This window comes from Meles meles, chromosome 1, assembly GCF_922984935.1.
Source record: "Meles meles chromosome 1, mMelMel3.1 paternal haplotype, whole genome shotgun sequence".
Lineage (NCBI taxonomy): Eukaryota > Metazoa > Chordata > Mammalia > Carnivora > Mustelidae > Meles > Meles meles.
The window spans coordinates 62,501,212-62,516,213 of record NC_060066.1 but is presented as its reverse complement, the minus strand read 5'-3'; the positions used below and the strand labels follow the sequence as shown (position 1 = coordinate 62,516,213).

Sequence of the window (15,002 nt, the reverse complement as noted above, 5' to 3'; positions counted from 1 at the left end):
TTAACCCACTGAGCCACCCAGGCCCCCCCCTTATTTCAATTTTCAAATACCCCCAGACATCAACATTGTATGATCAATATTATCAACTGGCACTTCCTGTAATAAGTTAATAATAAACTTAAGCTTTGTGGAAATGGAAGAAACAGAAGGCAAAGACAGTTTGCAATTGCTAAACACATTATTTTCAATCCCAATTATTCTTAACATTTAGATCATTAAAATATTACTTTTCATTGGTAAACAATAAATAGGCAGAACATTAAATTTAAAAACATTATAAACTACCTTGCCAATTTTCAGTTCAGCAACATGCCTTTGCAAATCAGTTGCTTTCCTCTAGTCTCCCCAAACCAGGATACCTGGTGATTTCCCTGGAAAAGAGGGAGTCTCATTGCCTCCTTAATGCTTTAAGAGCCTCACATTCCACAGAGGAGGAGACAGCTACTACCAGTGTCAGAACAGCACTGTTTCCTCTTTATTCTTGCTGCCTATTTCCTCGAGACACCCAGAACGGTTGGGATGTGAATTTTTAAGCCATCATGGGGAAGCAGCAGTAGTGACTACAGAAGTGAAGACCATTTCGGAATCAGATGCTTGGAGATTGGTTTCTCCTTCCCTTATAAACCCTAAATCCTGGCCATAGTTTTTGCATCTTAACTCAAGGAAGACAGAAAGAAAGAAGGAACAAAAAAATTAAGAGAAAAGCTTTATTTTTCCTACACCTGGACCTGATTCCCCAGCTCACTCTATCCCACTCCACTGTGCAACACAGAGAATCAATCTACGGAAAACAAGATCCCCTATAGCTCCAGTCTCTTCACCAAACGACCCTTTCACCTTCAGCTAAGCCTTTTTCCAAGGACCTGCTTCTCCTGCATGTCTTTTTCAAGCAGAGCCTACTCACGCTCTCAGATTCCAGATACTACCGAGACCTGAAAAACATAACCCCATTGCCGCTTCTTCCAAATTGTTGTTGTTTTTTTTTCTCTCCCATAAAATCCTTCCCTCTCTAAGGTCTACGACAATTCTTTAACATTTCACGAAATGACCCACCTCCTACACACTGCCTTGAATTTATCAAAACCTTTATATTTAACTCTGTTCCCTAACAAGTCCCAATGTTATCTGGGTTATGGGTCCAACCCTTCTCTCCTTCCGTCTAGGCCTAAATTCTGGCCTTCAACTCCAACCATCAAGCTCAAGACCACATTGTGGACCTTTCTTCCCCCCCACATTCCACAGTCGTACCACAACAGCATCAACCAATTCATTTGTTTACTGAACCAACATTTACTGACCAGCATCCACATGCTTAATTCCACGATGGCCACTGGGATAAGTGTGAACAAGCCAAACAAAATCTCTGTTCTCATAGTGCTATGGTTTAGCAGGAGGAAAGACAATGAAAAGAAACTTTAAAAGTAGTGATGAAGCCTGAGGAAGGGAAGTATGGAGGACTAACTACAGAAGCATGGGGTAGAGGACTCAGTGAGTTCTGAGATTAAGGAAAGAACATCCTCTTCTGCCAGAATTTTCTGTCCCTTATTCCCATCTAATCTGTTCTCCAAACTTATCATAGATGCAGGACCCCTGATATCCTTATCTTCTCTCAATTTGTTATCCCTTACCTTTTTTTTTTTTTAAATACTTATCCCAGGAAGTTATATGAATCATTATCTTAAAATCTTCTCTTATCAATACCCTCAATTCTCTTACTTCCATATTCTTCCATGCCTGACCTGCAAAATCCTTAACCCTGGATCAAGAAGAGTGGTGGGGGGCTGGGTGAGCCTGGTGGTGGGTATTATGGAGGATGTGTATTGCATGGATCACTGGGTGTGGTGCATAAACAATGAATTTTGAAATACTGAAAAAAATTAAATTTTAAAAAAAGAAATAACACACACACACACACACACACACACACACACAGAGAAAAATATCTTTTGACCTGGTAGCAAAAACACTTGTAGAGAAAAATTGCTCTATGATAAAGGCTCCACATCCATAGTTCTACCCTTGTGTGGACTCTGTACCGTCAGCCTTCCTTTGTGTTCCAAGCAACCTCAGGCTTCCCAACTCCTCATGTCATCTATTTCAATCTTCTCCATCTCTTCCAGCTCATAATCCTAGCACTATCCTTACTTTGAGTTGCTTCAGAGAAAATAGTAGAAGCCTTCATTCATTCATTCATTCATTCATATAGCAAATATCTAAGTGCCTAATATGCACCTCTTTCAGGTGTCAAGGATGCAAATGAACAAAACAAGACAAATCTCTACCATCACAAGCTTACATTTTGGTGAGTGTGAAACACCAACCATAAACTTAATACACGAGTAAATGATATGGATTGTAAAAGGCTGTGTTATTGGGGGGGGAGGGGCAAGGTTGTATTTGGCACGTCAGAGAGGCTGAAAGCCTACAGTGAGAGTTTTGCAACACTGAGTAGAGTGGTCGAGATGGGGGCTGAGGGTGCTTCTAGAGAAGGGGAGATGAGAGCACAGACTGGAAGGTGGAGAGGGAGTCAGGCAGGTACACAAAGAGGTGCTCCAGGCAGCGGGACTGCCACTGCAAAGGTCCTGACTGGGAACGCGTCTGGGATGTTGAAGAACTAGTGGGAGGGAGGCAATAGGTCTGATGGGGCTTGTGGCTATTGCAAGGACTTAGCATTTACTCAGAGATATGAGAGTTATGTGGGAGCTACAGGAGGGCTTGAACAGAGGAATCAGGCAGGAATTCCCTGAACATATTGACTCCTCCTCCACTTCAAACTTATCTGCATTAATTCCCATCCCGTCATTCCTGATGTTTCCGTGGGAAAGTGATTCCTTTTCTAAGGCCATCCACTTCTGTTTTGGATTTAAGCCATTGCTGTCCCAGCAGGGACCTCCCTGCATCAATTATCACCATTTTCTCTATACCTTTAACCCCTACCTCTATAAAATTTGTGTTCGCAGCCAAAACCACCCTGACCTTCTAAATGTCATCCTCAGCCCTAGCTCCAGCTTTCTAATGGACTACCTGCTCTTCTCCTTTTACCACTTACGTGCTTGAAAGACATTTTTCTCCTCCCTTATTGGTGAAATCATCCATTGACTCACTGCACTTTATGAACACATGTATCTGCTAGGAAATGTATTGAAGACAACAGAAATGGGGCATATGGGCAAGTGGGCATGAGGGAGAGTAAAGCACCACCCACTGAAACTGCTGTAGGCTAAATCCACTGATGTTTCTCATTTAGATTTTATTTTGACGTAACTTGCCCCTGCAGAAAAGTTGCAAAGATAGCAGAAAAACTTCCCAGATATCCTTAACCACAATCCTCTAAATGCTAACATCTTACTATATTAGCTTTATTCTCTATTCTCTTTTTCCCTATAGATATGTATGTGCATACCCATGTATAGCTCACTCTTTTTGGAACTGCAGCTAAGATGTCCCTTTACGATTACTAGTAAGAACAAGGAATGCCGGGCGCCTCGGTGGCTCAGTGGGTTAAAGCCTCTGCCTTCGGCTCAGGTCATGATTCCAGGGTCCTGGGATAGAGCCCTGCATCAGGCTCTCTGCTCAGCGGAGAGCCTGCTTCCCTTCCCCTCTCTCTGCCTGCCTCTCTGCCTACTTGTGATCCCTGTCTGTCAAATAAATAAATAAAATCTTAAAAAAAAAAAAAAAAAAGAACAAGGAATGCCTTTACTATAGGTTTTCAGTATCAGGAAAAATAGCGAAGCAGTACTATTATCTAGAGATACTTACCTCTTTTCAGTACGTGACTTTAAACTTGCACTTCAAAATTACTACTCTTTAAACATATGATTGTTACACAAATACACTGTGAAACATTTTTGAAAAAAGGCAGAAGGAATAAAATTCAAATTATATGCCATCATCCAGAGAAAGCCACCATTAATCTTTATACACATACACAAAGACACATATGCATACACATAAATGTTTGAAAACCCATGGGTTATACTGAGCATATTACTCTTTGTAACCTGCTTTTCACTTAATATAGTTAACATTTGCTCATGCCATTTATTTTTTTCCAAGCTATTTTTAATAGCTGTATACCAATCTATCCTACAGACAACATTTCCGTGAAACTCTTCCTGCCTTCACTCCCAACTCAACTCCCCTCCCTCTTTTCCACTTGAAAACCTGTGTTTTAATTTTATGCCCTGCCTATCTCTCTATATTCGTTTCTCCTGGATCCTACTTCAACTGTGTTGTAGCCCACTACCTTCAACTCCCCGCACACTTCCAAAATTTCCATCCAGATCATTCCTGAGCTTCAACATCTTCAGGTGGATGTTACCTCCCATTTAACATGCCTTTCCCTCTCAGTCATGCTCCTCTTGCATTCCATCACCTTAACCTGTCTCTCTGCCTCACATACCCCCTGTACTCATTGGTTATTATGCCATAAATTCGACTCTGCAAATACACCTTAATCCACCATCTTTCCATAACATTGCCAGCACCTTATCTCAGGTCTTCATGATTTCTTGCCCAAACTAATATGAAGATACTGTACCTGATCCCTCTACTTCAGTTCTCCAGCCCCCCTCCCTCCTGCTATAGTCAGGATTCTGTATGTGAATACGATCATGCAATTCCTTTCCTCTGATGCCTCCCACTGTACTCAGGATACAATGCAAACATCATGTGGGACACAAATGCCTCTTTAGACTCTATCCTGACCTCATCCGGCATGCCATCACCACTCATGCTGTGCACACCAGGAATGCTGAACCATTGGCAATTCCAAATTCCATGCCTTTGTGTCCTAGTCTTCTCCCATGGAATGTTCTATCTGTCCAACTTCTCCTTCCCCAGGTCTATGTATGCTTTATTCCTACTCATATTTTAATGCTGAGAGCAGGCATCTCCTCCAGGAAACCTTTCCTGATCTCCCATCCCAACCCAGTCTCGGTTGGGTCCCTTCCTGGGGGACCTCTTTTTGGGGATCCTTGGCCTTCCCTCTGGAAAGAGCAAACCATAATATGATGGTCTGGTCATTTATTCACCCTACTAAGCCCCAAACTAGGGCCATTCTCAGATAACTATTCATCTGTAATAGCAACAAGCACATTCTCTGGTGTAAGTCAAATTCTAGTAAGTGTTTTATAAAAGAACTCACGGTTATAACACCCTTTTGTTATTTCCTTATTGTTTCCATCTGGTATCATTAGTATAAAAGTTAGGCATTCGTATTTCATGTTATATAATATGTATAATTCCTTTTAGTTGTGGTGTGTATTAAATAAGAGACCCTGAGAGCTGGAGTAAGTCAATTAAAAACTTTTGTGAAGTATAGCATTTCCATTCAAGAGGTTTGATAAACACAGCAGAGGATAAGAAAAGGGTTAAAAATTTTAAAAATTACATATGATAGAAATATTTTTTTATTGAAATAGTCCAAGCTGGGTAATTTGGCAAATATATAATCACAACCTCACCATTACTTTATTACCACAATGCCTTTCTTATCAGTAATTTCATTAGCAAAGACACGAAGCTTGGATATTTTGTTTGTTGGAGGCAAACTTTGTTAATGTCAAAGAGATAAAAACGAACTTAAAGCTAAAATCTGCTTTATAAAGTCTAATATAGATCTATAGTTGACTTGACAGTTACTTAGGAGGATGGTTTGATTAAATCTGCCTAAAGAGTTGGCAGAAGCCATATTTTGCATACCTAAGCTTGCATAATTGGAAAAAATCATACAAATGAGGGAAAAAGGGCAGGAGTCATTAACATAATAAAGATAATTTAGTAGAAAGAAAAATGAAAAACAAAACTCCTTTTGATTTTATCTTCTTTATAGGCTATCAACATTTTCAGCAAATACTTTGTAACACTGGATAAAAATTTTTGCAGGTACAGGACTCTGAGTAAAGCTATTTACAATTTTATACTACAGACACACATGCATATACACACATACATATACACATAGAGATATACTTGCATATATAAATACACTAAGAAAAACTATGTTTTGTATTAATGTGAAAATCTAATATTTATTCCTTACCTGAACCTGAGAAATTGTCTAAAGACCCGTCTGCTGTTGTTGAAACTATTTCACTGCTGCTCATTGGCTCTGTTTTAACTATAAAAATAAACAACATATATGATATATCCAATTAATAGTTATTTGTAAAGGCATGGTACAAAAGTTATATTCAAAATAGTTACAAGAAAATCATTTTAAAAACCAGTTTTTTAGTATTTGAATGTAATTCAGATTAATACTTATAATAGAATTTTTTTAAAAACATACATATTAACTATTTAATCCCTAAGGAAACAACCCATTATAACAAGCTATCCTTTGAAAGAAACACTTTAAAAGTAGTTAAACTCATTACCTTACATATTAATCGAATTGCTTATTTACAAATAATTTATCTTAAAATTCACATGATGAGAATGTGAGAGTGTTTCCTTGGTTATGTAGCCATTTACCCAAACAGAGCCCAAAGGGTAGAATAAAAAGACTTGGAGTAGGAAATAATGCTGGGAGGTTTTCACCATGCTTAAGGACAGGCACAGACATGCATGTGTGTGTGCACACACCCACACACCCATACACACACACAAACACACACTCTCTTGGTTATTCAATATGGCTAAAGAACAGAGTGCTCAGTTTAAGGGATAATTATTACCCCTCAGCTAAACCTGGCTTCCAACATGTCAATATCTGATGTACACTCAGTACAAAACCACACTAAGTGTAAATGAGGCAGAAATTAACTTTTTCATTCCAAAATAAAACAAACAGCAGATAGTTTGTGGAAAACATTTTGATCCTTAGTAAATTCCTTTGTGGCTATACAATCAAAAATTTAGATTTGTGTTGTAGGTTCATGATAGCAACCCAACCCACTGATATAGTGCTGGTATTATTGACCCTAATAAGCAAATAAGCCAGACCACAGAACATTTGCCTTTTTCCCTAGATTTAGTTTTGTTTTAATGAAGAGATAGCATTATTGCTTTCCTTAGAAACAATTGGTGAGGTGTTATCATTGGAATTTGTGGCCCACTTTGTAGATATTATACATTCCCACTAATGGGATTTCAGAAAAAAATACAGTAATACCTCAGAGGCTACTTAAAAATCAGTAACATGTTTTCCAAAACAAGGTCCTACACCAAGAGAATATTTGGGGTGGATTCTCATGAAAACGTACATTCTGAAATGGGAAAGAATGATGAAGAAAATGCAGCTTTGGGGTGCCTGGGTGGCTCAGTGGGTTAAAGCCTCTGCCTTCAGCTCAGGTCATGATCCCAGGGTCCTGGGTTCGAGCCCCACATCGGGCTCTCTGCTCAGCAGGGAGCCTGCTTCCTCTTCTCTCTCCCTGCCTGCCTCTCTGACTAGTTGCAATCTCTGTCTATCCAATAAATAAATAAAATCTTTAAAAAAAAAAAAAAGAAAATGCAGCTTTTTCATTCTCTCAACATTGCCAATCTCTTACAAACATCAAGCAAGGAACATTCACCCTCTTTGACCCATGAATCTTCTACTAATGCATAATGAGTTTTCAAATAGACATTATAAATAGTTGCAACAGATAGTCACTTCCAAAAAATTAATTATTTAGACTGCTTCTAAACAAAGTTGAAAAATAAAGCCAGTGAGCCTACTGGGAATCACTCCAACTGACTGTTTTAATGGAGACCAAACAATAGTGTAACTGTTGTTAGAAGTCTTAGTTGATGCTAATAAATTCTGACATAAGCCTGTATTTCCCTTTTCTCTTCACACCTCCAGGCAATCTAATGATCTTGCTCTTCATAATCATTACACTGCCATAGATTGTGGAAAGCAGGTCCTCTGGTGAACAGCTCCAAAGTATCCTACCCAGTTATCCACAACCTATCTAGCCTTCCTGAAAGAACTCATACAATGCCCTGTACCTATAAGGCAATAGCTCTATTTTACACTCTGCACTGGTCAGATTACCACAGGGATCTGAACTCAGAATCAAATACCATATACCAATCAAAGATAAGAACCAGGCCCAAGGAGAAGAGGTCATGTAAAGTGCCTACTATTGTCAGACTACAGACATTGTGATTCTTTTTTGGGGGGGGGGGCTTGGGAGAAATATCTTTTTTTTTTTTTTTCCAGCGTAACAGTATTCATTGTTTTTGCACAACACCCAGTGCTCCATGCAATACGTGCCCTCCCTATTACCCACCACCTGGTTCCCCCAACCTCCCACCCCCGCCCCTTCAAAACCCTCGAGTTGTTTTCCAGAGTCCATAGTCTCTTATGGTTCTCCTCCCCTTCCAATTTTTTTTTTTTAATAAACATATAATGTATTTTTATCCCCAGGGGTACAGGTCTGTGAATCACCAGGTTTACACACTTCACAGCACTCACCATAGCACATACCCTCCCCAATGTCCATAACCCCCCTCCCCGTCTCCCAACCCCACCTCCCCCCAGCAACCCCCAGTTTGTTTTGTGAGATTCAGAGTCATTTATGGTTTGTCTCCCTCCCAATCCCATCTTGTTTCATTTATTCTTTTCCTATCCCCCTAACCCCCCATGTTGCATCTCCATGTCCTCATATCAGGGAGATCACATGATAGTTGTCTTTTTCTGATTGACTTATTTCATTAAGCTTGATACCCTCTAGTTCCATCCACGTCATCGCAAATGGCAAGATTTCATTTCTTTTGATGGCTGCATAGTATTCCATTGTGTATATATACCACATCTTCTTTATCCATTCATCTGTTGATGGACATCTAGGTTCTTTCCATAGTTTGGCTATTGTAGACATTGCTGCTAGAAACATTCTGGTGCACGTGCCCCTTCAGATCACTACATTTGTATCTTTAGGGTAAATACCCAGTAGTGCAATTGCTGGGTCATAAGGTAGTTCTATTTTCAACATTTTGAGGAACCTCCATGCTGTTTTCCAGAGTGGTTGCACCAGCTTGCATTCCCACCAACAGTGGAGGAGGGTTCCCCTTTCTCCGCATCCTCGCCAGCATCTCTCATTTCCTGACTTGTTAATTTTAGCCATTCTGACTGGTGTGAGGTGATACATTGTGATTCTTTTAAATAATTCTCCAAGTAGGTCTCAGAGCACCACCCACAAACTCCTTAGTTGGTTGGGGACTGCCTTCTTGTTTCACATGTTCCAAAAATTCTGTTCCAAAAATAGGAACCAAAGGTATTAGGAAAATTGCCCAACATCACAAGTGGCAGAAATAGAAATTGATTTTGGAAGTTTTCAAATCCAAGGTTTGAAGAAATGACAATAATTAGCACTGCCCAATAATTAGCAGTATTCTACAGCAGAGCAAGGAAACTGAGGCACAGTGCCACACGCTGCGGATGTAGAAGGAAGTAAAACCCCGGCAGTCCACACCCTCCTCTAGAGTGTTAACACTTCCAGGCTAGCACACTCAAAGGAAGATCTCAAGTAGAAGCTCCACGTCCACTTGCCTGAGAAAATGGTGAAGAAGAAAATTTTCTAGTGTGCAGGATGTTAGCCCAGGTTACTGCTAAGTCTTTGCCAAATCTAAGATCTATGATTCTGTAGATTGGACTATAAAATTACTTGGTGAAAGCTTAACTATGCCAAAACCACTCCTACTCTTGTACTCCAAAGACTTACCCTAGCAATTCTCCATATTATTAGCTTGATCAAATATAGCTTCCAGTCCCAGGAGACATATTCAATTATACTTGAAATTCCATTAAAAATAGGAAGGAAAGAAAGAGGATACTTTTTCTTTTAGGCCCCAAGTACATTGCCTTTTGCCATTGTTCAAGTATACCTATCTATTCTCTAAGGAATAAAGATTCCATTTCCTAATGAATCCAATTTTTTGAAGGCTCTGTTTTAAAAGGCTCTGTTGAAGAGGATACACATAAAATAACTACCAGGATATTCATGATTTTTATCAGGTACTGGAATTGAATACTTTGATCACCAGGGACCTGATGCTAAAGAGCCTGGAGATTTATTGTGATGTAAAATAGTTTGACTGAAAGCCAGATGAGAAGGGACCACTTCCCCTGTTGTTGCCAAGCATACACCCACCAGAAAGTTAAAAAAGACAAGACTAATCTCCAGCCACCAAACTACCAATCCTCACAAGCACTATCACATTTATAAATACGCTATAGATGATGTCATAGAGCACCTCTCCAAGGCCTCGAGTTTAAAACACCACATCCTGAATTTTTTTTTCCCAGTCTTAGAGATTTAAGGTACTGTTGTATCTGAGAACAATGATCCCATCTAAGCCACCTGTCTGAAAAGGAAAATCTATGAAGCATCTAATCTCTTCTAAATAGCTATACATTTCTCAGGGTCCTTGTGGCTCAGTTAAGCATCTGACTCTTGGTTTCAGTTCAGGTCATGATCTCAGAGTCCTGGGATCAAGTCCCAAGTCAGGCTTAACACTCAGCAGCGAGTCTGTTTGAGGATTCTCTCCCTCTCCCTCTGACCCTCCAAACATTTGTGCACATGCTCTTTCTTTTGCTTGTTCTAAAATAAGTAAATAAATCTTTAAAAATAAACAAATAAGTATACAATTCTTTTATCTCCACTGTACTTTTTCTCTCATTGCAGGATTTCAGTCTATTAGAAAACAGAACTTTTATTCTCTTCTGCCCTCACTCAAGAGTCTCTCTTTACCATTCCAAGTCTTCAATCTTCCATCTGATACTTTAAGAACCTACTCATCTCTAAAAATATTCAGAAACTCTCCTTTGCCTCTTCAGTCTCCACAACCCCCACCCCAGCTCTTTTGCTCAGCCATGTACTATAGGCCCACACTATACAGGGTAACCTGCTACTCTCCAGGGGTGCCACAAACCCCCATCCATCAATGCCCTGGAGCCTTGGTTCCAGAGTCAAAGACTCCAGCTATCTGCTATATGCCTTTATAAAAGTTATTCGATCTCCAACCTTAATTATCTCACTTACAAAATTTTTTAAATGATAGCTAGATTACAGGAATGTAGGAAGGATTCATAAAAATGTATACAAAGTACCTGGTATAAAGTAGGAGAGGAAACTGTTATTTATCATCATCATTAGTAGTGGCAGGATTCTGCTACACTGAATGCCTTTCTGCCGGGAGTAGTACCAGGGAGCAACAGCAAATACAGATTGTGAAAAGCACCAGCTTCAGAATTATCAACCGAGTTTCAATCTAGCTTTGCTATTCACAGTACAAACCTGGAAAAGTTACTCAATTTCTGTGTGTCTCAGCTTCCTCATCTGTTAAATGGGGATAACCTACTCATGCAAGGATAAGAAAAAGAGAAATTCTTAGAAATCATGGAGCACTGTCCAGTGGTTTACAAATCATTAACCCAGTCCAAAGGCCCAACTTTTATAGTCATTGTATCATCAATTAAGAGAAATCAAAGTTTTATGGGATAAAATCTATTATAAACTTTAAAGTTAAGCTTATCCTTTGGAATGTAGGTTAAAAAGATAAAGTCAAGTGACTTACCTAATATCCAACATGAGGCCATTTTACTCAGGATGGCCAAAATCAAATCAAGATAACTTGAATGTAACTTAAGAATGTAGAATTAATTATGACTATATAAGAAAACTTACATGGTAATTCCCCTTCCTCTGTGGAGGCTATGTTCCAAGTCCCCCAGTGGATGCCAAAAGCATAGATAGCACCAAATCTTACACATACTATGCTTTTTCCTATATGTATGAACCTATGATAAAGTTTAATTTATAAATTAGGCACAGTAAGATTAACAATGAAATAGAAAAATTATAATATACTGTAATAAAAGTTATGTGAATTTGGTCTCTCAAAATTTCTTATTTACTGAACTCACCCTCCTTCTGATGATGCAAGATGATCAAATGCCTACAGGATGAGGTGAAGTGAGGAAAAGGACGTAGGCATGTGACGTAGTGTTAGGCCATTAGTGACCTTCTGATGATAGGTCAGAAGGATTGTCTACTTCTAGACCACAGTTGGTAGAACCAAGGAAAGCAAAACTGCAGATAAGGGAGTATTACTGTAATTCTGTTACTACAATCTGTGTAGACAGTATCTGAAGAAACAGACTAGCAGGAGGATCATGATGTACATGACAATGGACATCGAGGTTTCCGGAAGAAAACATGGGCTTCTCTCTCTAGTACTGCTTAGGGGGAATATACTGTAACTGGCTCATGGAAAAGATAAGTTGGTATTCATTGACCATGAATTTAAGTGGAGCCACCTATCAGACCATTGGAGCTTGGTGACATTGCTATCAAGATCATCCAACAAACCCATGACAGCATAATCTGTGCTCGTCAAGCAACTTCTGGTTATATGTTGAATGTTGTGGCTATGTAAATAGTTTCCAGAAAGACGATGGGTTGATTAGAGGAGTCACATGTTAAATCCATTTGGTTAATTTTTTACCATAAATTAAGAGAGCAGTTAAAGGGAGTTCACTACCAAAAGATAGCTTTGCCTGCTGGAGTAGGAGGCAGCCTTTGTGTTATGAAGAATCTGCCTAGGATTACACAGTGAAGACATGAGCCCAGGTGAGCAGCAGATCCTGCCCCCCCCACCCTGCCCCCGGCAATGTCTAATCTAATTTTGTAACTTTTTTTTTCCACATTGTAATAGCATAGCTTATCTTCACTTGGCATACACTTGGTCTTCCTATTTTGTTTCCCATTATAATGATCGAGAGCATCAAAAACCCAGTTCACTACGCTTCTACTAGCCTCTGGGTCCTTCATCTCTTATATATTTTTTTTAATTTTATTTATTTATTTGACAGATAGAGATCACAAGTAGGGAGAGAGGTAGGCAGAGAGAGAGAGAGAGAGGAGGAAGCAGGCTCCCCGCCAAGCAGAGAGCCCGATGCGGGGCTCGATCCCGGGACTCTGGGATCATGACCTGAGCGAAAGGCAGAGGCTTTAACCCACTGAGCCACCCAAGCGCCCCCCTTCATCTCTTATATTTTAAGAAGGTTTGCCTTCATTCCCTTTTGGTTATTAAATGATTCAGCGACAGCACTGCCTAGAATTGTATGACCTCCAAGAAACACCACCTTTTACTTCTTTCATTCGCTCACTTTTATGGGAGTTGCTCGTCAGAACATTGTGTCTTTCCAACTTCACTGGCCCTGTCTGCAACCCAGAGCTTCCACCTTAGAGTCCCGGGTTATCTTGTTTTTCCAAGCATCTCTGCTGCCAGCTCTAATCCCAGCACTGGCAAGCCCTTGCTGTTCACTCTTCAACTGCTATTCTGGATGGCTAAGCATGGGAGAGGAGGCCACAATATGCACGCTGACCAAATTTGTTAAATTTATAATTTCCATGTTCTTGTGAGTCATCTTGTTACTTGACAATCGCCCTTTTCCATTTTTTTGTGCCTGAGACAGTTTCTATGGAGTCTTTTCCACTTTCCTCAAGCCCCACTCCTCACCTCATTCCCCATTCTCTTTAGCACATGCCCTAACCAACGATCTTATAATGTTGAAGCTACATTAAATCTTTCAATGATCTTCCTGCAACATCTCCCAGTTTCCTACTGGTTAATCTCAATGGAGGTTTCCTTGCCTATAATAGGATTTGACCTCTTAAACCTTTATTCTTGGTACCACAGCCATATCTCCTTTGCAACAAAACTTCATTATTCGATCTCCCAGAATCCTCAATAATTCCATCTCAAGAGGCTACCTCCCTTCCACCGACAAAGACAGGTCTCAGGTGTCACCTTGTGTCTCTCAGAATGGCTAGAATCAAAGACAAATAAGTGTTGGCAAGGATATGGAGAAAAAGGGAACCTTCATGCACTATTCGTAGGGATGTAAATTGGTGTAGCCACTGTGGAAAACAGTATGGGCGTTCCTCAAAAAGTTAAAAATAGAAATACCATATGGTCCAGTAATTCCACATGTGGGTATTTATGCAAAGGAAACAAAAATACTAATTTGAAAAGATACATGGTATCCCTATGATTATTGCAGCATTTTTATAATAGTCAAGATATGGAAGCAACCCAAGTGTCCATGGATAGATGAATACAGGAGATGTGATGTGTGCATATACAGACATACATATACATGTGTACATACATACATATCTAACATATACACATATTTACTCATGTACAAGTTCTTGTAAAGGTTCTCTTTTACAGGACACATGTGGTTATGTTGTTCTAAACAAAGTAGTCTCTGGAGAAGACACATTAACATAAAATAGTGTCTACCATTGGAATTTTGTTTATTAAAAGAGGACCCTGCTTGGAGCCTTCAAAAAAGAGGTAAATTACATGGATTTGAATAATAATGCATGGGGCATAACCGCTCTAAGGCAAATATTAGCTACTGCTATACATAAGCCTTAAAAGAACCCTTTTAAAAGCTATACTGCATAAGGGGCGCCTGGGTGGCTCAGTGGGTTAAAGCCTCTTCCTTTGGCTCAGGTCATGATCCCAGGGTCCTGGGATCAAGCTCCGTGTAGGGCTCTCTACTCCACAGGGAGCCTGCTTCCTCCTCTCTCTCTCTGCCTGCCTCTCTGCCTAGTTGTGATTTCTCTCTGTCAAATGAATAAAATATTAAAAAAGGGAAAAAAAGCTATACTGCATAAGACTATGCTGTACAGATAATATAAACTTGTCGGACAACACACACACACATTATTCAGCCATTAAAAAAAAATGATGAGATCTTGCCATTTGTGACGACATGGCTGGACCCAGAGTATTATGCTAAGTGAAATAAGTCAGACATAGAAAGACAAATACCATATGATTTCACTTATATGTGGAATCTAAAAACAAAACAAAGGAACAAACAAACAAAAAGTTGAAACAGACCTGTAGATGCAGGGAACAAATTGATGGCTGCCAGAGGGGTGGGAGGTAGGGGCATGTACAAAACGAATGAAGGTGATTAGGTAATAAAGACTTGCCATTGTGGAATAAATGAGTCAAAGGAATAAAAAGCCCAGCATAGGGAATACAGT

At 39.7% G+C, this 15,002-nt stretch overlaps 1 protein-coding gene across 1 annotated transcript in view; it reads right to left on the bottom strand.

The window, feature by feature from the left end:
• The window catches only part of EYA1 (EYA transcriptional coactivator and phosphatase 1), a 178,046-nt gene that overhangs the window by 139,875 nt on the left and 23,169 nt on the right, over positions 1-15,002 (bottom strand). Inside the window, exon 4 of the mRNA XM_046013512.1 lies at positions 6,044-6,121. Coding sequence (XP_045869468.1) covers positions 6,044-6,121 — 78 coding nt within the window. The remainder of the gene's footprint in view (positions 1-6,043; positions 6,122-15,002) is intronic.